The 24,723-nt window shown below is 41.7% G+C and overlaps 1 protein-coding gene across 5 annotated transcripts in view; it reads left to right on the forward strand.

Moving 5' to 3' along the window:
- STAU2 (staufen double-stranded RNA binding protein 2) overlaps positions 1-24,723 on the forward strand; it is a 144,700-nt gene that overhangs the window by 7,243 nt on the left and 112,734 nt on the right. For all 5 annotated transcript variants that reach the window (XR_004693237.2, XM_035125953.2, XM_035125952.2 and 2 more), the window contains 3 exons: positions 891-1,050; positions 4,324-4,459; positions 19,634-19,793. Coding sequence is in view for 4 of the 5 variants with exons in the window: in XM_035125953.2 (XP_034981844.1) it covers positions 891-1,050; positions 4,324-4,459; positions 19,634-19,793 (456 nt within the window). In the remaining variant the exon portion in view is untranslated. The remainder of the gene's footprint in view (positions 1-890; positions 1,051-4,323; positions 4,460-19,633; positions 19,794-24,723) is intronic.

Below are 24,723 nucleotides of genomic sequence, written 5' to 3' on the forward strand. Positions count from 1 at the left end.
CTGGAGTACAGATACATACACATGATCTTTGCTTTTCCCTGCAGTTCTATAGGATTAAAATACATTGCCTTGATTTTTTTTAAAAAAAACATAGGGCCCTTCCAAAGCTACCATCAAATTAAAGCTTAAATGGGCAGACTGTAACACTGATCCAAGGCAGAGATCCTTTTCAATCTTTTTCATTTTTACATAGGAAGACAAAACCACCAACAAGTCTCAGACGCATGGTCACGGAGGTGACCTGTGATTTGATAGTAAAAATAAATAAATGAGGATCTAAGGATTCGTGCCTTTTGTCCTTGTTTTTCTGCCATGGCAGTACTGGAAAATACCAGGCCCATGATTTTTACATTTCATTAATGTGATTTGTGGTTTTATGTGGGTTTATGGTGCATGTGGGTGACAACAAGCCATTTCAAGAGGATCAGTTTCAATGGTTCTGACGTGTGTGTGTGTGTGTGGTTCTCCCTCTGGTCTCCACTCCAGTCTCACAGTTTGCTCCCCTTTTCCTGACATTTCCATTTGATCAATCTGCTTTCTGCTCAGCTGCTAATCTCAGCTGAAAGAAGAAATGGGGAAGAGCAATGCTCTTCTTACTTCCTCCTTAGCTCTATGCAGTGCTTCCAAGGACACCTGCACTCTGGGAGTGAGAAATATGCCACCCACATTAGTTCTGAAGTTGTTCCATCAGCCGTGCAAAAAAGTGGTGGTGGGCCATATGAGTGGCATGTGCAGATACACCTGGTGCTTGTAAACTAGAGGTAATATATTCACTAGGCACCTGTGCTTGCTAGGGCTGATGAGGTCAGTCCAAAATCTCTGGAGAGTAGATGACATATTTCACAAGGGTTGCTCTTCCTAACATTGACCTTATTTACTTGCCCTTTAAGATGTTCACAGTGCAGCTGACTCTTGGAGAGCAGACATGGGATGCTGAAGGAAGCAGTATTAAAAAGGCTCATCATTCTGCTGCTAGAAAAGCTCTGAGTGAAACTACTCTCCCCAAACCAGCACCTAGACCACCCAAAAACAATGTTAATAATAATCCAGGTAAGTCACCATTCTACTTGCTACAATATTCATGAATGTGTTCAAGCTGGGTTAGTGTCATTTCAGCTGTGGGATATAGCAAGCATAAGTGAAGCTGGAAAACAGGAATCAGCAGAATGATGAAAAGCTACGCTCTTATCATTAGCTTGCATAATTATTCATTTTATTTCCATAGCAGGAGCTATTGAGCTTTTATATTTCTGCAAGATTTCAGCTCCTAAGTATGTAAACTGCATTAATTTGCTGGGTGGAGGGAATTGTGAACAGACACAAAATCAACACATTTGAACTGCTTATTTATCTTAATAAAGCTAGAGAAGGACAAATTTTAACTGATGGCTTTGCAAGAGGGTGTCATGTGAAAGTACATGGTACCTCAGGTTACAAACGCTTCAGGTTACAAACTCCGCTGACCCAGAAATAGTACCTCAGGTTAAGAACTTTGCTTCAGGATGAGAACAGAAATCGTGCTCCGGCAGCGTGGCCCCATTAGTTAAAGTGGTGCTTCAGGTTAAGAACATTTTCAGGTTAAGAACGGACCTCCAGAATGATTTAAGTTCTTAACCAGAGGTACCACTGTACATGCAAAGGATGCATTCGGTTATACAGTACATTTTGCACAGTTTGACCAGCAGAGGGATGTAGAACATCTGTGATTCAAAACCTATGTTGCTAAATTGCAAAAAGGGACATCAGATCTACTATATCACTTTTCTGAAAGCAAACCAGTCTGTTCTATGTTTTTGACAGAAAAGCACCACTAGTACTGTAACAGTTCTGTTGGTATAGTAAGATCATGATAGGACCAACAAAAATGTTGTTTGTTTCTGCTTTATTTGTCAAAATGAGATGATAAAACTTTTACTACTATAGCAGTTTCATACTGATCTATATTAAAATAAAACTTGTCCAAAGTTCGACAAAGAGAGTTATGAATGTAGAATTTGTTTCAGAATATAGATTACTACATTCACTGCATATTGGGAATGCCTTGCCTTTCCCAATACGTGGCGGTTCATCTGTTGAGATTGGCAGGGGAAGTTTGCTGGCACTGCCTGTTTTCTGCAGTGACACAATACAGGGCCTTCTCTATACTGGCACATTGACTGTTGGACACCCTCCCTCTGAAAGTATGATTGCCACTCTCAATAGCTACCTTTTGATGTCAGCTTAAGCTGTGTTTTTTCATTCAGGCTTTTTGTAGACTAAGCATGAATATTAGTCATTATTGTCATTGTTAATGTTTTCTGCTGTGTATATTGTAATGATTGTTTTAGATTTTTCAAAGTTCTGTTTTCATTGACATGTTATGCCTTGCATGATTTAAATGGATGTATGATGATTTAAAATTAAACTAACAAATAATGATAATCATTTATAAATAATTCTCTTTATCAGTACAAAATTACTTGTTCTGTGCAAATTACAAAGATAAAGTGTGTGGAGTGATAGTTGGTCTAATACAGTGTATTATTTTCCTTTCTGGTGTTAGTTATCCTATATATAGGGTAGCTTCACAATATTCAGTTCTTACATGGAAGACCACCCGGTAAAGAAATTGACGTGAAACTTGTTTCTTAGAATTGTAAAGTTGGAAGAGATTACCCTGAGGGTCATCTGGTCCAACCCCCTGCAATGCGGGAATCACAACATGCGGTTTCCCATCCAATTATTAAACCATACTAGACCCTGCTTAGCTTTACCAATGTGCTAGTGGTTTTCCTTGCTACACCACTAGGAGGAGTTTTGTAAGATATTACAATGCCACACTGCTTTTAAAATGTTTCATTGCATTTCTTTGTGTTTTGCTTCTGTAAGCTGTTTTGGGTGCTACTTGTGCAGAAAATGCAAGAATTTTAGAAACCAAATACATTTTATTTATTTTAAGTATTTATAGACTGCTTTATGAGTAAAACATAATCAAGGAGAAGGAGTTTGGATTTGATATCCCGCTTTATCACTACCGTAAGGAGTCTCAAAGCGGCTAATAATCTCCTTTTCCCTTCCTCCGTCACAACAAACACTCTGTGAGGTGAGTGAGGCTGAGAGGCTTCAGAGAAGTGTGACTAGCCCAAGGTCACCCAGCAGCTGCATGTGGAGGCGCGGGGAAGCGAACCCGGCTCACCAGATTACGAGTCCACTGCTCTTAACCACTACACCACACTGGCTCTCAATCAAGGCAGCTTATGCAATACCAGATAAAAATACAATTTCCAACAATAGTAAAACAGAAGTAGAATACCAAATCTTCTTTAACACATACAAACATTGTAAAACCTGGTAGTAATAAATACACTTTCAGTTAAAAAATAAAACACATTTTTTTCACAAAGCACAGAGAGTTACGTATGAATAAGCTAGTGAAAATGCATGAGTTTTTAAGGCCTCTCTGAAGTTTTAATTTATTGGTTAGCAATGAATTCAAAAGTCGTGAGGCCATTGCAGAGACAGCCACTCAACCAAGTGGTGGGTAGATGACAGATCATTGGCATTTGCAAAGCACAGAGCTGTGCCTTTGTATGGTTTGATTCCAAACTGCAGGCAAAAGTAGATCACCTGATGTCTTTTGTGATGCCAGGGGAGTGACAAACTTGGCCTGCAGGGGATGAGGGAAATAAAGATTCGGCCAGCCACCAGCTGCATCCAGTTTCCACACCTCTGCAGTAGAGGGACTGTGTCAAGAACTTGGCAGCAGGCCAGTTGTGTGTGAGGATTGGGGTCTCAAATGCACCCAGTAAGAAAAGCTAGTTGTTGGCTACAGTTGTGCACAGGGATGTAGGGATAGCTATGTGAGTGCACATACCCCAGGAAACCAATTCATGTTGACTTTTTTCATGTATCTTCATTGGGAGCAAAATATACCTGTTATCCTTTGTGCTTTCATACATAGTTAAGATTTTCCATCTAGGTAGGAATATCATTTGCTCCAGCCTGCTTAGCAGTGTTTGTATTAAAGTGCTAAGAAAATGCACCGTAGAGGGTGCAGACCACTTACTGCCTTCTGTAGTTTCAGTAAAATATCTGGTATCTGAATGGATGAAGGACAGGCTATGAATATTTTTTAAAAACCATATAAAAATAAATGACATCAACAAGACTATCTCCATGCCTGAGACGTCTGTAGAATCTTGTAGCCAAATCTAGATCTGATTTTTTTAAAGCCAGTTCTGCATTCTAACCACTAATAATTTAAGTAGAAAATGGAAGCAGTGTTGAACTTTATATTTCTATTTCACTTCTTAAATGCTGGTTATATCTTCTTATTTTTGACAGGCAGCATTACCCCAACAGTGGAGTTGAATGGCCTTGCTATGAAAAGAGGAGAGCCCGCCATCTATAGGCCATTAGATCAAAAGCCAGTTCCAAACTACAGAGCAAATTATAACTTTCGAGGCATGTACAATCAGAGGTTTGTGTTTTTCAAGTGTTCCTTTAATTTTCCTGGTTCTGACTGCCCTTCAGAAAGCAACCTCAGGGCAGCTTTTTAGCCTCCCATTTCTACTTCTTGCTATTCATTAGCTTGACATCTTATCTGCTTCAAGTGTGCTCTGAATTCTGAAATTTCCCTTTCCTTCTGGATGAGATTGAGAAGCTGCATCTGGAAAGTTAGCAGGAAACGGAACTGTTCATCCATCCCAGTAGATATTTATGGCATTCTTCAGTTTGCAGATGTTGTTACTGGATAGCATTTGGCTTATTATTTTTTAAAAAACAACCCCACCGCAATTCTGCATTTTACAAATCTCCCATTTAAGACATTCCTAAGAATGGATGTGATCTCTCAACAGCTGTTATGTGAGAATAGCAAAGCTTTCATTTTCAAGCTGGTCTCTACATTTTTTAAAGACTGACAGTACAGTCTTATACATGACTATTCAGAAGTAAGTCTCACTGAATTCATTTGTTTTCCGGTAAATGTGGATGTGATTGCAATTCACAAGCTTCAGAAGCCTATGAAAGCCTATGAAAGTGAACTGTAGGCGCAGCTTCGGCAATAGAGATCACAGAGCACTCTTACTCCATCTGGGAACATCCCCAACCCCCAGGAGACAGTTGTCTTTTCTAAGCATTGTGATCCAGCTAGGCATTATTGGCATCATTATGGTTTTGTAATCTGGTCATCTAAGGGCATGTGATCCTCAGTTTCTCTGCCTTCCTCCACCAATGGTTAATTGACCCCCCCCCCATCAAAGAATAATTATAGCATTATTGCAAAAGAGATCTCCTACACAGTGGTTCCAGGGAATGGTCAAAGGACAGATGTTGCTGCCAACTTGCTTTGTTAAGCAGCTGTGGATCTGGTCATTTCCTACATGGAAGACCACCTGGAAACGTCATGTACACTGTCTTGAATCCCATTGTAGAAGAGGGTATAGATGTTTAGAGGGCTAAATAAATCAAGGTGGCACAGGATAATATTTTCTTTTCCTTGATTAACCATTTGCTGTGTATTCATTTTTCATTTTCTTTTTTATATGTTAAATCTTCCCATAATAATAATAATAATAATAATAATAAATCTGCAAATCTCAATATAGGTGCTTTTTGATACATTGAAGGAAGTACATATAATAAACAAAAATTTCTACTGATTCTTAGAATAGTATTTATGTTTTCATTCCTGATAAAATATACTACCCTAGAGCCCAAACTTTCCCAGAAAATAAAATGAAAATAAAGCAAGTGTGCGTTGAACTCTCAGCGGCTCACCTCAGTGGATGCTGTGTTTGCCTCTAATCAATTTATCAAGCAACTCTTTAGTTGATCTCTTTAGTTGATCCCGCAGTTTGGGGATGCCTGAGCTAAAGGCTAACAAGAGGGAAAGAGGGGGGTTGAAAAGAAGCCGCTCAGCAGCTGATTGCAAGAGATGGGGAGGGAGATAAGGGACACTAGCTCCCTTCCCGGTGGCCCCCTTGCTTAGACCTCCATTGTGAATGTTCTGCAGAGGGAGGCAGGCTGTTTCCCCAGCAACATGTGACTGGCTGATTGGCTGATTAGATTATCAGAAGCTGCAGAACTGTGCGCTGAACAGGATTTTTTCCCTTTGCAAAGTAAACTCAACAACTTTGAGCTGATCCTTTAAAAATGGGGTTTTTCCTCTTTGTGAAAGAAGCTGCACAACTGTGAGCTGATCCCCCCAAATCCGGGGCTTTCCCCTTTTCCTCCTCTGAAAACTAAGTGCGTCTTATGGTCAGGTGCATCTTATGGGGTGAAAAATACGGTATTTCTAAAGATAGCAATAAAGGGGTTGGTAGTGAATTCTCATATTGAAACTTGCCACTCATCTGGAGAACTGGCCACTAGAGAAGGCAAGCCAAGCTAATGTTTGAAGGACTTGCATTTCCCTAACAATCCTAGGAAGAACGTGGAACCACATGAGCCTGTTTAGGGCAGGATGGGGAGAAGCAGAAAAGTGGGATAGAAATATTTTAAGTGAAAAGAAATAAAGCAAACGTTAAACATGGAATGTTCTTGGCAGTAGAGTTCAGAATAGTCCAATTCAGATTCCTGAAGTACAGAATGAATTGGAAAGACTGAGATCCTAACACTTTCAAAATGTCCTTGCAGCATGTAGCTTGGCTTTCTTGCTTGGGTCATTCAGATATGATTGCCCTACAGGGACTTTCCTGCAGTGTGAGCCTACTCTCTTGAATGCAGCACCCTGATTGTGGTTTGGTGTGCATATAGGGTAAGAAGCGGCAGTCCTGCACTGGGACTCCTGTGAGGGTTGGGTGAGGACAGAATTTTAGCCCTCTCCAGTGATGTTGCTCTGTAGTAGGCAGTCTGTTTTCATGGATCCACTGGGAAAGCTGTCACTATTCAAACCCCACTAGCCAGTGCAAGTGTAGTAAAAGAATAGCATGGCTCTGTTGGGGTAGGACATTGGGTTTCATTCAGTCCTTTGCATCCTCCTGGTTTCTTCAAATTTTGGGCGTACAAAACTAACGAATGATTCAGAACTAGTATCTAACTTATTTAGCAGAGGTATGCTTTTGAAGTATGAGCAGATCCAATGATCCTACTGTGGCGTTTCACCTCTAGGGGTCTAGCAAGAGTTAAGTTGCAAGGGAGGTAAACAGCCAATAGGAGCTCTCCAGGCAGAAGCAGGGGTATATAAGGAGAATCAGGCAGACAGGAGAGGGAGATAAAGGAGCTGAGTTGAGTTGATGGGATTTGATGAGAGAGGTGGAGAGGATTTTGAGATAGAGAGAGGGTTAGAGAAGCTAGTGAGGTGAGCTGTGGTGCAGAATCCGTAAGAGTAATAAGAAGGGAACTTCAGTCAGGGAGGAACAGGGGGAGAACTAATACTTAAGGTTAAGTTTAAGATACGTATTTGAGAAACCGTGAATCAGTTTTATGCTTGTAAGATCATCACCAAAATAAACTTAATTGTTTTGTTCACTGTTCACCTGACTGGATTCCAATCAATTGTGTACCAGTACACAGACTTACTGGTTGGTGGCAGCAAGGGAAGAAATAGGCGAGGGTGGTATTGGGTCAATAGACCGTTAAACGTCTGGGGGCCCTTTACCGGTGTATCTTGCCACACCTACCTTTTTAAAACACCAACAAAAGGCCTTTGCATTCAGTTTTCATGTACAAATAGCTAGTGTGCTTTTCAGAGTAATCGACACATTACACCCAAACTGCATGTAAGGAAAATCCAACAGCCTTTTTGTAAATCAAAAGCAAGGAGGCTGTGATTTTGAGCCGAGGGGTGGTGCACCTGCATGTAATTATTTCTCCACTGACTTTTCCTCCTTGGGTTCAAATCTGTAATTATCCTTGTAAAATGGATCTGTAACCGAGGGATGGTTTTGAGCAGGGGAAACTACAGGTGGTTAAGCCCTACCACCATCCCTACTCAAAGTCACAGCCTTATGAAGCTGCTTTCATTAAGCACAAAACAAACCTGTGGGGTTTCATGCCATGCATTTACTGTATTGTTTACTACTTTGGATGGAAAGTTAATCATGTTATGGAAAGACAACTCTCTCCATGGTTTCTGACCACACAGTAAGCCCAGTCTTACCTGCCTCCCTGTTCTTCTGAGGAGGTGAGGGATTCTATATGACCTACCCTATGGCTGAAGGCTGCTTTCCTGTCATACAGTTGTGTGCAGTGAATTTTGAAGTAGCTGTCAATCTGTTCCCCATGATTTCTTTTCACTTTTGAACACAGCTACAAGAAAATCCCTGGGGAATGCTACCCTGTGCCTTTGTGATTGGAGAAGAGATTTGATGTGATATGAGGGCATGATTTGCTTAGCTCATGTGGTTAGATTTGGTTAGAGATGGTGTCACATGAAAACTTTTATGATGGCTTCCACAGCTGGAGTAATGTAGAAACCAGATATGGGAAAGGAGGCAGGTTATCGTGTCCTCACTTGTCTCCATAGAACTCCATAGAACTATATCTACAGGAGATTCAAAGAGAGAGAGAGTTATGTTCATAATGGCTTAGTCAAGTGGCTGCAGGAGTGCAACGTAGAATAATTCTCCTAGGCCATCAGAGGGCAGTATGAATTTGTCATTTGTGTTTTGCTTTGACTGCAGAAAGCTCACCCAAAAGCTTTTTCCAGTAGTTTCCTATTATTTCATATCTATTCCCCCCCCCCCGAATCTTAGCAATAGGGTGGTTATAGTGTTTTGTCTCATAATAGTTTTCTTAAAGTACTAAAATGGATGAGAGTATAACTGTCATAACATTGTGATCAATCCAATCTCACCAAATTAACTCTATAACTGAAGGCCCTCAGAAGTTAAGAACTAAATGGTCACCTTGTTGCTACTAAGCTTTGTCACAGCAGCACAGTTTACGTAAATCTATAATATTGTCTGAAAAACCCTCTACTACCATTATGGAGGCAATTGAGAAGCTGATATAACTTCTCCAGGTCATAACACATGAACAAAATCTCTCTCCCAGGAGTTTTGGTCCCAATAAATCCGGAAGCATCCAATGGTTTGATGAGCGCAGTTTGATGAAAAGAGCACTAAGAGGCTCCTATATTTCTTACAGGAAGTTGGGGGTAAAACTATCTTTCCCCAAGCTATTTTCCGGGGGGGGGGGGGGAGAGGAATCAGACCTTATTGTCTCTTAAAAAGTGTCAGAATGATTCATGGTTGCTGCTTTTAAATGCTTCTCTTAATAATGACTCTAGAACCTTCTGCTAACTGACTTTGGGAGCTTTATGCTTTTGATCCGAAGTTTTAAATTGTTGTATCTTGGCACAGGTCTGGGAGGATCACTTTAGATCCATTGTTACATTTCTAGATGGCCTTGCATCCAATGTAGACCCTCTTCATGGTTCTGTATTAGCAGCCCCACAAAATAGAACCCAGTTTCTCTGGAAGAAGTTTCGCATATAGCTGAGTGAAAAGGACTCCAGGAATTGACTATATTCTTGCAGAGCTTATAAGTGTGTAAGCTATTGTTGGCTGCCCTTATTACTACATTAAGCAGTTCTAATACGATCCCTTCTAGCTAGAAGAGAGCACTATTAGTACTCATTTTTTTAAAGGGTCAAGCTAATGATCCAGGAATCTAGAGACAGCAGTTTGCTATCAGTTAATGGTGAAGTTATATCCTAGGTTCTTAAACAATAGATTAATTTACTTTTTTTGGAATCAGAATATACTTACTGATTTTCAAGCAGCATTTAGAGAGAACTACTCAACCCTTGCCTACTGTGCTTTGCCACCTTGTTAAAAATATCCAAGACCCCTGCAAGAGGAGCTGTTTACTGTTTTCATGGATATTAAGGCACCTTTTGATTCTATCCCTAGGGGCAAGCTGTGGTAGAAATAACATTCTTAGATGACATTCTTGTTTATAAAAGACTCCTTTTTGCCTTATTCAAGCTATGTATACCAATAATCTTTTACAAATTAGATGTGGCAATTGGGCAGCTTACTAAAGATATGCCCATGGCCAAGGGGGCTAGGCAAGGATGTATACTTTCCCCACCTTGTTCAGTCTGTTTCTGATTGATCTTGAAAATGTCTTAAATGACCCAAAAGGACACCTGCTAAAACTTGGGGATATATATATCCTAATTTATGCAGTACGTTTATCCTATTCTAGATTTGCGTTAAGCACAATTCTGGATAACCAAATTATGGAACAAGTTAAAAGCTTCCAATATTTGGGGGTAGTATTCCATCACACTCTGTCACAAATCCTTTGCATCCCAGAAAGCTCAAGCTAATTCATCTGCTATACCACACCTTTTCTATACCTAAGGGGGTCAGTATATCCCTGCAGATATTAACATTTTAAATGCTAGGGTAATTTTCTAATTTATTTTTGGAGCTGCTGTTTGGATTAAGGAAGTGTCGTCTGAATCAAATGCTGTTCAAGTTAAATTCCCATGAGCCCTTCTGCAGATCCCAATATGTGTTCCTAATGCAACTATATTTTGGAAAAGGGACAGTGTCCTTTTGAGATAAGAGACTGGTTGACAGTCTTAAAGCTTTGGTTTCCGATCTTAAGATAAGAACAGAGCTTTTAGCACATTTATCGGGGAACACCTAGTGTTGTTTTTGAACATAGCCTGTTGCACAAAAAGTTGCCTATACAGTATTGGACTCTTACCCTTTCTCCTTCAAAAAGCAGAGATATAGTAGTTATAGGAGACATCAACTATCCTGATAACTGTTGGAACTCAAACTCTGTCAAGAATATAAGGTCCAACAAATTCCTCAATTTCCTTGCTGACAATTTCATTTCCCAGAAGGTAGAAGCAACAAGGGGTCATCTCTCTTGAACCTGGTCCTCACCAACAGGGGAGGCACCTAAAGAAAATGGTGTGGCTGCATAAGGATTTTATATATATGTTGGAAAGTAAAAAGGGAATGTACAAGAAATGGAAGAAAGAAGAAAAAACAAAGGAGTATACAAGAGTAGCCAACAGTTGCAGGGAGAAGGTCAGGTGGGCCAAAGCTCAGAATGAACTCAGGCTTTCAAGGTGTGGTCCCTTGATTGGTACACTATACTTTTATTAATGGGCATAACCATGATTTATTTTAGTGGGGGCAGGCTTTATGTTGTGGGGGGTGGGAGAACTGAGTTATCTGTGATGCAATTGGTCAGTTAAGTATTTTTATTTATTTACTTGATTTAGGAGGGGCATTTGTGGGGCCCCCACCCCCTGGCTATCAGGGCCGGCCCTACGTGCAGGCTGGGTGGCGCAGGGCACCACGGCGCTGGCCTGCCAGGAGGGCGCCGCGAGCTGTGCCCACCTGTTGGCCGGCCGGTCCGCCGCGCAGCTGTGCCCACGGCACCCGCACTGCGCCTGCCTGCCCGCCGCGCAGCAGCGTCTGTGGCAGCCGCGCTGTGCGCGGCACCCACCCACCGCACTGGGAAACGGGGCGGGAGGGCGCCAGAGGGATCTGGCGCACCACGGTGCCAGGGGCGCTTAAGGCAGCCCTGCTGGCTATGCCCATACCTCTGTTGACACAGCCTAGAATAGCCTCTTTTTTGCTGCTGCATCATACTCAGGTTAAGCTTGTGGTCTACTAAGACCCCTAGATCCTTTCCCAACGATTCTATGAAATGGGATGTGACAGTGTGTCTACCCTGGTAAAGCAAAGACTTTGGGATATTTCCCCCCAAGAACTTGTAGCTTATTCATGTACAACCTGCTCACCTTGTTCTTTGGGTATATCTTATGATGATCTCTTCCAATTAGCTGCCTGCTTGTCATGTTGCTCCATAAATTTTGTTCTGGCCAGAAGTGGGAAGTCAGGCTAGGGAGTAGTGAATCAATGCTTGAACACAAGGCCAGAAAGAGTGTTGCTTAGTTAAAGGCCTGGAGAGTCACTAAAGTCCAGTCAGTGTATTCAGGGTTTGGACTGACCAGGATGCTTTTAAGGAGAGCAAAATCTGTGCTGCAAGTCCTGATGGCTCAGTTTAGTAACCAGCTAGTTGCTAAAGGCAAGGAAACTGGTTCCTTCATCTAAGTTACTTCATAGCTGCCAAGTTATCCCTTTTTTAAAGGGATTTTCCATTATGTTGAATAGGCTTCCTCGCGAGAAAAGGGAAAACTTGGCAGCTATGAGTTACTTAGGCTAAAACTGAGTGAAGCAGGGTTCTGATTACAGAAAGAGAAATAACTGTGTTTCTTCGTTTCCTGTGTCATCTAACTCGCCTTCGGTGCACTGCCATCACTGGATTAGGTTTTAAATTGAATTAATAGTTGTTAATTATCTACACAGCAACTTTTATTTTGCCTTGCTTGCCATTACCATACACTTCCCACATGCACCCCCCCCCACACATTGTTTTAAGGGAAGTGTGGAGTACAGCTGTGCTAGTGCTTTTTTCTAGGAAAGGAAAAGGGGGAAAGTCAGCCCATTTCCTGTGACTTTTAAAAAGCAGAAACATCTGTTTGAGAAAGCTGTCCCTGGAGCACAGTGGCAAGGGAGCCTGCAGGTGATGTGCTGTGCCATTGCCAGTAGCTATCACATTGGATGATAGTGATTAGCATTAGGGCTCCGGAGGTGGGGGAAGCATTTTGTATGGGTCTGTCAATAAAGGATGGTCCTTCATGGATGCTGTACATTTTTGACAAAGGGTTTTCTAGCCTTATCATGTTCTTTGAAAGCATAGAGGGCATGAAGATGAGTGAAGAATAATGGCTGGTTATGGATTTCATAACCAAAACTTCATCAGTGGCTCATAGCATTGGACAAATCACATCGCCTCTCTCCTGCCTTTCAAATCTGTCCACAAAAAACACCTCTTCTGTGAAGCCTTTGGCTTAACTCCTTAGTCTCTACCTACCTACTGAAAATAGGCCCAAGTATGCGAAGCTGCACTAAACCATCCCTACTGCTTTCCTCCTTTTTTCTGCTCCCTGTACCATCAAAAGGTAAAATGTTAAATTCAGGTCATAGACTGCATGTGAGCACATACAGTGCACATTTATCTATTACTAGGCTAACTGTCTTGAATAGTTCTTTCTTCAGCACATTTGCTTTCTAAGTCTGAACTCCTTTTTCTAGCTTGCTAATTAATAGATAAGAAAAGGCCATCACCTTTGCTTAAACCATTTGGCATCTGACTGTTTACCTCTCTCTGTTGGAGAATTGATTGTTTATGCCTACATCTGTGTTCCCTGATTTTCAAGTAGTTTAATAATAAAGATTGTATAATATACCATCTGAATAAGTTGGTCGGCTTGGCTTTATCTCTGTAGCATCAATAGTGGTAAATACAGTACTGGACTGAGTGGCTGAGGCACTTCATTCTTTTTTGTTTACATGGCTACTATGTTGTCAAATGCAATGTTCTTTTCAGTGTAGGAAAAAGATGATGCTACAGTTAGAGATGCAGAATTGTTTATGCTCTTGGACTCTAATGAGTTTTTGGAAAACGTTCTTACTAACCACTCTGCAGACTGTTAAGACTGGAGAGTAATGCAGTTCATGAGAATTTTTTTAAAGAGCTGAAGAAGATAAGAGACTTGGATGTTCTGTCTTTCCACTTTGCATAGAGAACATTATAATTCCTTGCTTTATATAATGTGGGTGAAGTACATTACAAAACTTGATTGCAATCATTTTTATAATCACCGCAACTTTTCTCCACATCCCCCACCTCCGTTTGTAAAGCCTTGGCCAAGGTCACCATCAGATTTTATTGATCAGTGAAATACAGGTTATTGACCTAACCTGCCTATCTCTGGGGTAGACAGTTTAAGCAACTGCTTCTGTTTGCTGTAACAATTGACATAATCACGGTCTTACAAGATTTCCAGGTATGTACAAACAGAAGAGGAAGTTATATAAACTGATTATACCTGTTTCAGATAAACATACGATAGCATAGATGAGTTATAGAAATTATGCTAATTGAATAATTTTTCTTTCAGACTAGAAACTACTGAATTAGGGGGATAATATGGTACTACTAGTCCACGCGATGGGGTGAGCTCCCGTTGCTCTGTCCCAGCTCCTGCCAACCTAGCAGTTCGAAAGCATACCAGTGTGAGTAGATAAATAGATACAATTGCGGTGGGAAGATAAACTGCATTACCATGTGCTCTAGGACTCGTCATGGTCCTCTGTGCACCAGAAGCGGTTTGGTTATGCTGGCCACATGACCCAGATAGCTGTCTGTGGACAAACTCCAGCTCCCTCAGCCTGAAGTGAGATGAATGCCTTGGTCAAGTTTGACTGGACTCAACCATCCAGCGGTCCTTTACGTTAATACTGCTAGTGCTTATTATTTATATACCACTTTGGAATTTTAAAAATGCTTTGTGTACTCTAAGGTGGTTTGGATATTATGATAAATCCATAATTAATAAATAATAAATAACCAGCCCTGTATACCTGAAGGAGCGTCTCCACCCCCATCATTCTGCCCAGACACTGAGATCCTTCTGGTGGTTCCCACACTGCAAAAGTAAAACTACAAGGAACCAGGCAGAGGGCCTTCTCGGTAGTGGCACCCACCCTGTGGAATGCTCTCCCATCAGATGTCAAGGAGTTGAGTAATTATATATATTTTCGGAGACATCTTAAGGCAGCCCTCTGTAGGGAAGCTTTTTAAGGTTTAATGTTTTACTATGCTTTTATATATGCTGGAAAGTGCCCAGAGTGGTTGGGGCAACCCAGTTAGATGGGTGGGGTACAAATAATTTATTATTATTATTATTATTATTATTATTATTATATCATCATCATCATCATCATCACTATGGGAATGAGTTACAATGAGCTTTGGACTTCTACACTACTTTGATGAGGAGATCAGAAGCATTCACCTTAATTTTAAAAAAATAGCTTCAGCTTGTCATTTCATCAAAATCCAACAAGCTATGCATAATAGTTACATAACTGGGAACCTGTGCTAAAAAATATTCTGGCGAAACTTTTGAGGCCCTTGAAAGTCTGTTTTTGTGTGTGTGCTGAAAATGTTCTCTGGAGAACATTTGGCTCAACACAACATATTTACACAAGAAGTCATTAGGGAGTTATGAAAATTGTGAAGGGAGCAATCAGTATGGTTAATATAAGTTATTTATAATACAAAACTTGACAAATATAATTTGCATGGAAAAGGAGGAATTAAATGTGCACAGCCTGTATATCAGCTTGTAATGTTACTTGTTTCATTAAGAGGTTTCAAGAGGCAAGCACTCTTTTAGGAATGTTTATGCCATCTGCAAAAATACAGGAAATGCAATATGAAAAAAATGCCTGATACAGTAATACTTTATTTGTGGTGTGGTGTGGTGTGGTATGTGTGAGTGTGATTTGATAGCCATACAAGGAGGGGTCCTAAGGGATCCTTAGTATGCAATTAATATTTTGGCTGGAAAAGAACCAGATTGTTTCAGCGTGCTTATATGTTATGACATCATATGCCAGTAAAATTATAATGAACAGAAATTTTGTTTGCCTCTGTGGCAAACCAAAATGAGTTTTGTAATTGTCAACAGACCATTGCGATTTATGTAATTACAATGGCGCCTGATCACACCAACTTGAAGACATGTTATGAACCCCTGTTTTTAGATGTTAAGAACTAGCTGTAAACATTTACTCATGGCTGAAGCCTTGCATGCCAGGTCATAGTTTTAAAGCTGATTTCCAACTTAATACTCTTCATTCTTAAGTGATACTAGTGGTCTGCTAAAAATAGATGCCTATTTTTAAAATGGACTTTTTGAGCATGCTAACTGAGGGGCGGTAGTCAATGTAAGTTATACTCAAACTAATTGAACTTCATGGACATATTATTTATTTATTTTATTTACAAATTGCCAATAACCATAGATCTCTTAAGTGAGTAGCAAATAAAAAAATGCAGAATAACATAAATCAAGTGTGATCAGATAAAAAATTAGCATTCCTAAAATGCTTGTTTAAGTGAACATGTCTTCGTGGCATGTTGAATTCTTCACCTCTATTGGGAAGGTATCACAACAGTGCAGGGCTACTATGCTGAATTGTGCTGAATGTAGAGAGGTTTGATTTCAGAGGCATGGGGCATCTTCAAAAGCTCAGTCCCTGGTGATTTCACTTATCTTCACTTCTATAAGGAGTGAAGCTCTCTGCAGGGTACCTAGGTCCAAAGTTGGTTAAGACTTCATACACGTCAGGGGCGTACCCAGGATCAAAATTAGGGGGGGCAAGGGGCGGGGGCAAGGGGCCACAGTGGGAATGTGTGCGGGGCTACGTTGCCTGCTCCGCCCAGCTCTTCCGAGGAGGCGGCCCCAGGCTCCCGCTCCCGGCGCAAAGCTCCAGAGGTGCGCGGGGAACGCGAGCCTGTGGCTGCCTCCTCCGCGCCTCCCCGGTCTTCCGAGGAGGCGGCCCCAGGCTCCCGGTGCGAGGGGCGCGCGGGGAACGCGAGCCTGTGGCTGCCTCCTCGGAAGACCGGGGAGGCGCGGAGGAGGCAGCCACAGGCTCGCGTTTCCCGCGCGCGCCTCTGGAGCTTCGCGCCGGGAGTGGGAACCTGGGGCCGCCTCCTCGTAAGAGCTGGGCGGCGCAGGCAACGTAGCCCCGCCCACATTCTTCTGAGGAGGCGGCCCCAGGCTCCTGCTCCCGGCGCGAAGCTCCAGAGGCACGCAGGGAACGCGAGCCTGTGGCTCCGCTTACGCTCCCCGCTCCTGCTTAGCGCTCCTCTGCTTACGCTCCCTGCGCGCCTCTGGAGCTTCGCGCCGGGAGCGGGAGCCTGGGGCTGCCACGCCTGCGCCCCTCAGCTTCTAGGGGGGGCAGTTGCCCCCCTGCCCCCCTGCCTACGCCCATGATACACGTACTAAAACCTTGAACCTGGTCCAGTAGCATACAGGGAGCCAGACTGGTTCCCACAGCAGTTACAGTATTTCATGCTTTCAGGAAGCTATTCCTATCAGTAATCGAGCTGCCATGTTCTGCAGCAGCTGAAGCTTCTGGAGCAAGCTCAAGGGTAGCTCCACATAAAGGACATTGCAAAATTAAGTACTGAGCCTGCCAGGGCATGGACTGCCGTGCGTAAACTATCCTGGTCCCAGACTGCCCCTAGCTGTCTCACCAGCTGAAGATGATAAAACGCAGTCCTAGCCACTGAAGACATCTGTGGTGCTAGTGATGGTGTTGGAACTAGAATCAACCCCCAGACTTTCTCCTTTAGAAGGAGTTCAGACCCATTCAGAGTCATTGGTCAATTTCCCAGACCCGGGACCACTCATCCACAGTCTTGCCATGTTTCAATCTCAGATTATTGACTCTCTTTTAGTTTACCTCTTGAGTCTAGGCACTGATCCAAGGTTTGCACGGTCGTTGCTCTGGAAATTCATGTGTATCTGTGTCTCAAGTCTATTGTTGTTGTTATTATTTTGGGTAGTGAGCTATAGATGCAGAACTCAGACTTGAAATGAAGCCTGCACAGAGTGAAGGTGAACAATCAGGTTCCATGTGATTATTCTGGTTCCCAGACACCCCCTGTAGAGTGTCCTAGTTTTTTCACTGAAGTGTGGCATTCCCAGGCATTTCTAGCTACAAGAATCGCAGATGACAAAGTTGAGGAAGAGCTCAGCCTAAGCCCTTTGGAGAGCTGTTTCCATTAGGGGTTGATAAACTGGGTTGAAAAACAGCAACATTGTGACTTGGTGTTAGGCATTATCTCCTAGAGATTTCTGGGCCTCCTACAATATACAGCAGGCATCCCCAAACTGCTGCCCTCCAGATGTTTTGGCCTACAACTCCCATGATCCCTAGCTAACAGGACCAGTGGTCAGAGATGATGGGAATTGTAGTCCAAAACATCTGGAGGGCCGAAGTTTGGGGATGCCTGATATACAGTGTGTGTGATTTGGATCAGGGAGCTCCAACTTCAAATCTCCACTCAGCTCTAAATCTTACAGGGAAACCTTGAACAACTAGCTATCTTGCAAATTTATTGTGATGTTATATAAAATTTAGAGAAACCCACATTTGCTGCCCCAGACCCCTTGGAAGAACTTTTTCAAACTACATTTGTACCCTGCATATCCTTCAAGTATTACAAGGCAGTGCACATAGTCCTCTTGCCCTGCTCATTTTGTCCTCGCAGCAACCATGTGAAGTAGATGGGGCTGAAAGAGAATGACTTGGCCAAGATCACACAGTAAGTTTTGTAGCTGGTAGAGATTTGAACCTGAACCTCCCCTGTCATAATGAGACACTCAAAAGGTGTGATATATAAATAACCTGTATGAACAAGGTATTTTTGTTCTTACCACTTGCTAAAAAATTCCAGATCCCTTTGAAAGAGGATCCAACCAAACTTCTGTTTGATTGCAGTCAAGCAATCAAAAAATCTTGTCATACACCAAGATATAATCTAGAGAACACCAGCCAGCTGGTACATAGTCAAAAATGAAAAGGAGGGCATGTTTTAAGGAAAGTAAGCTTTAATCCCCACAGGGTTATTCAGTGACTAGATCTCAAGCTACATAACAGGAAGGAAAAAATTTACCTTGGCTCTGAATGTTTCTGTCTTGTTCTGGCATGCTTGAGGTGACAGCAGGCTACTTCATTTTGTTAGCTGTTTTCCCTTCCTTACGCATTTGTCATAAGTATAATAGCTCTCCCGTATTATCATAATATACATATTAGTTCTTAGGCTGCAGTCCTAAAAATGCTTACTTTGGGAGTAAGTCCTATTGAATACAGCGGGACTTGCTTCTGAGTAAACAAGCATACGATTGTGAGGTTGTTCATTTATTATTAAAAGCATTCCCATTGTATTGAGGGTGTTTTACAGACTTCTTCATTCATTATATTTAATATTATTTAATAAAATTTATATACCACTTGATTGTAGAAAGAAACCTCAAAGTGGTTTACAAAAAAATAAAAAAATAAAAATTACTGTTAAAAAAAATTAAACCATAATTTAAAACATACAGAAAGTGAAAACCCACAAGATTCCAAACAACATGTTTGTGATTCACAAAATACACTTGGAACACAGTAGGGAGAATATACTGTAGTTGGGGGAGCTGTGTGAAGCAGACAACTGGCATTGAGGAAACTGTTAAGTGTCACCTAAGACCATTTTCCTGCTGCACATTATCTTCTACCAAAGTTACTTTTTTGGGGGGGAGGGGGGAGAGATGTAGCTGAATGTTATATGCAGTTCTATGTAGATTTGCATGTAACTTCCAGTTTGCTCTGCAGAAGATTTTACTATTAATAAATATTTATATAGTGTCATCAGTGTATATGGCAGTTTACCACATAGAAGAGGGCAGCTCCCTGCCCTGAGGATCTTACAATCTAAAATACAACACACTGGAAACATCAGAGGAAGGGAAAGCAGTGAGTGGCAAGACAGCTTTGCTGTGTGTAGTTTTTGTAAGTTAAAACAAATTATTTTGCATTTAAAACATGTTTTGACATGTGCTGTGAGGTCTATCCGTGGCAACTTTTTAATCAATTAAAAGGTTTTTAATTGGTTTACCTAACTGATAAATTGACTAAAAGTTGTAGCTAAATGTTAATGCTGGCTTTTTTCCAAATATAATTTACATACAGTGTTTGCAAGTTGTTTGGTGTGTGAATTTGACTTGCAATGAGGACTTAATGTGCCCATAATTTTTTCCTAGATATCACTGCCCTGTGCCTAAGATTTTCTATGTCCAGTTGACTGTGGGTGACCATGAATTTTTTGGCGAAGGGAAGACTCGGCAAGCTGCTAGACACAATGCTGCCATGAAGGCTCTTCAGGCTCTTCAGAACGAGCCAATCCCCCCCAAATTACCTCAGGTTAGTGATTCGCGCCTTTGCTTCTTAAAGCCATAGTAAGCAAGATCTCCATAAACTGGTGCCCTAATTTGAAAGAACTTGTGGGAAGAATAGACATGTTCGTTTTTTCCTTGGTCAACCTTTTTATATCGGTTCTGCTTGCAGTAACTGAGGCCATCAGCACATTTTGCTTCTTAAACAGTAAAAAAGAACCATCCTAATTAGGGATGGTGTGGGGTCTCAGCTGGGGAGAGCTTAAAATGAATAACGTGTCCTTCTGCTCATTGAAAAGTTTTGCCGCATTTCAATTCTGGCCCAGTTCCCTTTGTGCTGAACCAAACTAGAAAAAGAGGTTTTCAGCCTGCCTCTGCCACTTCCCTATCAGCCCCCCCCCAAAAAAACATACCCTCCAAGCCCCACAACCTTGCTAAAAGCATTACACCAGGGACAGAAGGTTCATTGAAATGAGAGAGATCAGACGAGGCCTCAGAAGGATATCGTACATGAAGCATAGCTTCCTGTTGGAGATCACTGCACTTCAACATCATTAGTATTATCACAGTGACTCCAGTGCTTGGATCGAACTCTATGCACTCTTACGGCTTGATTTCTGCCTATACACCCTCCATTTGTTGCCCCTGCATCGTATGCTACACCATTCTTAGGGGCTTCCCAATCATGTAGAAACAGATTGGGTGATAGGGATGCCAAGGAAATCCTTTTCCACAATGGAATTAAAATCCAGCCCGTTGAGTCTCTTGTTAAGGTGAGAGATGGAATTCTCCATGTAGCTCTATTATTGTTGAAGTTCTTATCTCTAGAAAGGTGCTTTATTTAGAGTAGTTAGGATGTACAGTGGCACCTCGCAAGACGAATGCCCTGCAAGACGATTTTTTTGCAAGACGAATGCGTCTTGCGATCTGATGGTGACTTGCAATATGAATTCGTTTTGCGAAAAATTCATCTTGCGAATTGCGGTTTCCCATAGGAATGCATTGAAATTTAATTAATGTGTTCCTATAGGCAAAAAAAGAAATTTCAATGCATTCCTATGGGAAACCGCGATACGCAAGATGAATTTTTCGCAAAACGAATTGACTTGCGAGGCACCACTGTATTCCAAAAGGTTGTGAGTCATTGTTATGGAAGACATTGCATTGCTTAAGATTGTGTGACTCTTTTTCTTGTTATGGTCTAAAGCAGCCATGGCCAAGGTGGTGCCTTGCTGGCTGGGACTGGTGGTGGGAGTTGTATTTCAAAACATCTGGAGGCACCAGTTTGGGCAAGGCTGCTCTGTCATGCAGTAGACCAGAAAACTATTCACTCAGGAAAGTTAAAAAAGAAAAGACCCCAAGTCTCTTGGGGGGGAAGCCAAATATTTGAGAGAATGTGGGTGTAGGTTGTATCTTATCACCAGTGATACATATGTATTATCCAGTTGAGTGCTGTGACAGTCACACCTGACAGTCAACCCTATAAATGATGAACCATCCATTGCCATTCATATGCTGGGAAAATACCGGCTTTGATGCACCCTGGAGGAAAGATCTCTAATTTTACACTTACATTCCCTGCAACCAAATGGTTGCAGAAGTGCCCTTATTTGTCTCTCTCTCTCTCAAAAATAAAATAAAATAAAAATCATACATACTTAGTTCTAGTTTAGCTAGACCTGACTCCTTACCCTGAGGAATTCCCCCCAAAAAATAACTCCACATTTTCCAAATGATGACATTTTGATATGAAATCTTGTGCATGTGAATGAGATCACAAAGTCATTTTGACTGAGTTTCTGAACAGCTGTCAGATGGTTTTAGGCTTTCAGTCTATTAGTCCCTTGGTATATCATTAGTTTGCTCAGTCTTGCAGTTGTAAGAGTCAACGCTTTCATTATTCAACAAAATGCAAAAAAATATATGTAAAAGTAAATGAACATATAAAAGCTGGCTGAAATCTAAATTGCAGATTAAAAGGTCTGGAATGATAGAATAGTTAAATCTAAAGCACAACTAGAGTTCACCTAATTGAGGCATAAGATGCCCAGTTAAAACTGCAGGGTCAGGGTAAAACAGATCAAGACCATGGCATGAGGGCAGAATAGCATACCACCGGCACTCGCACCCCCCACCGTGCCATATTCCCAATTTAATTTTCCCCTAAAGCTGCTAGTTGCTCCATAGAAGTAAACACAGAGATGTGATGCTTTATCATGGGGAAAACAGATTCAGTAGGGGGCAGGTGATTTAAAATGGGGTGTGTGGATGGCACAGGCAAAGGAATTAGCCCGCTCCTTCCCAGCACTATAGCCCTGGTTGGCCCTGATTGGCTGTGGGCAGCTTGAAAGGCAGAAAGCACTGAGGGATCACTTTTAGTCAGAAGATACAGAGGATGTGTTTTCAACAACACCACTCCTTTATAGATTAAATGTTAAAAATCTATATAGAGCAATTGTATTTAAGCATTGAGTATATGTGGCATAGTCCTACAAAGGGTAGCTGTGACTAAAAATCTTATGCATGGTTACCAGGAAATCAGACCCTAAAACAGGCACCCCCAAACTGCGGCCCTCCAGATGTTTTGGCCTCCAACTCCCATGATCCCTAGCTAACAGGACCAGTGGTCAGGGATGGTGGGAATTGTAGTCCAAAACATCTGGAGGTCCGAAGTTTGGGGATGCCTGCCCTAGAAGCCCCTGAGCCCTGGAATTTGGCTACTAACTAGCATGTAGAAAATCAGGACAACAGGAATTTAAATCCCATAGATTTCAATCTGATTTAGTTAAGAACAACACCTGCTGCATTACATCCTTAGAGATTTTCCTTTGATTGTTTTCAAAATGTCAGACATGTAGAAATAAGCTAATGTATCTGAAAGAAGCAGAGGTACAAGGCAGACTATGCATTATATCACACAATATAATACTTTAGGATGAGGGGAAAGCTCTACTTTCATTCTCTAGCATTTCACACTGCTGTTTTTCTAAAAGGCTCTCTGACAGTAGAGCTAAATGCTCTCTGTGCAAGACCTTGCGGGGGCACTGACAGAGAAGACAGCAGTGGCCTGCATAAATCTAAAGAAATGATTCTTTTCGTTACCACTGCTGATCTCAGCTCAAAGGGTTATCCATGACTCCTGCTCATATAGTAACGCTTAGTATTTGCATATTTCAAATATTCAAAATGTCACAAATTTTCTCTCAATAGTCCTTATAACATCTCTGAAATCCAGAATTATTCTCCCCACAGGGCCTTGTGACCACCACTGTTGTTGCTCCATTTCTAGACATAGAATCATAAAATAATAGAATTGTATGAAAGGGACCCTGAGGGTCATCTAGTCCAACCTCATGTGATGCAGGAATCTCAACTAGATCATACATGACAGATGGCAATCCAATCTCTGCTTAAAAGCCTCTCGCAGGAGTCTGTCCCACTGCTCAACAGCTCTTAATATCAGAAAATTATTCCTGGTGTTTAGTTGTAATCTCCTTTCTTGTAACTCGAATCCATTGGTTTGGGTCTAGAGCAGGAGAAAACAAGCTTGCCCATCTTCCCTGTGACAGCCCTTTAGCTATCATATCTCCTCTTTTCCAGGCTAAACATACCCAAGTCCCTCAACCATTCCTCATAATGCTTGCTTTCCAGACCCTTAATCATTATGGCTGCCCTCCTCTGCACATGTATTTACACATATTTACCCATATATACAATTTGAGCTTACAGTGGAGGGGCTCACAGCATTAACACTCCAAAAGGTCTTGTTCCTTCCATTGGTCACAGCCTTGGACTCCAGCAGAAATCGAGCATGGCTCTCCTTCAGTTTTGTAGCTGGTCAGAGTAGTCACAAAACTTCTCAGCAAGAAACAGGGCAGCTGAGGTGGTAGACGGTGTGCATTGTAGAGCTGCAGATAGATGAAAAGTCCCCCTACGTGCTGTGGCATGTTAGGCACAAACTATGTACTAAACAAACAAGAGCCTTCTAAACATTGAACAACGTTGGACACGCAGAGTCTTTTAAGGCACTGGATGTTGAGACTTTATGGGGTTGAATCTTCATTGTGTCAGTTTGAGGAAAGCACAACGCAAACAGCAGTGAGGAAAGCGAGGAGTCCATGGGAACATGAACCTGCATTCATGAAAGAACTGCTGTACAGCTGCCAAATTATTGCTGCCAAGCAACCAAAGTGAGGCCTGAGAAGGGAGTACATAGCCAAGAGCTTTACTACTGTGATGAGACTCACACGTAAACCATGGATCTTTCGGAACCACCAGTCATCCACCCACCCCCTTTCCTTTATTGCTTTTTCTTGGTGGTAAGGAAGCTTATGTGAAAGAGTCTCAAGGGTTATTGCTGCTGAGTGCCAATAACTATAAATAATGCAGGAGAGCACTTGTGTCCCTGTTTAGCCTCTGTCTACTTTTATAATGTAATAATTTGAGGGTAAAGGAATATATTGGCTTACCAGTTAAGCTTTGGTCTGACCATTGAGTAAAGTGCAGCTGATGGCTCATAGATCAACATTTGCTTTGCTTCCTGCTGCGGAATCCTTATGTAGACACACAACCTAACCATTGTTGATTTTTCTGAATTCTAGATTAAGGATTATGGATGAATTCCTAAACTATTTAAAGTACTGTATAGCTGCGCTGGCCAAACTATGGTTAAAGGCAGTTTGCACTCCCACTGTATCTCTCCCTGTGTAGACAGGCTAACAGTGTTTATCTGTACTGGTCACAGACTAAATCTGTGTTCTTGCTTTCGAACAGCAAACTCTTTACAGAAATTAGTGACTGAGCCTTCAGCCTGTTGTTTGGGTTGGACTTTGTGAACAAGCAACCCATCCACACAAGAATTTAAAATTAACTCCATGCCCTGAAAGAACAGGACCACTTTTTTTTTTACCCAGGATCAAGCCACCTCTGCTTGATCAAAGTGGCTGCAAATGTACTTG

This window comes from Zootoca vivipara, chromosome 8, assembly GCF_963506605.1.
Source record: "Zootoca vivipara chromosome 8, rZooViv1.1, whole genome shotgun sequence".
In the NCBI taxonomy this organism is placed as follows: domain Eukaryota; kingdom Metazoa; phylum Chordata; class Lepidosauria; order Squamata; family Lacertidae; genus Zootoca; species Zootoca vivipara.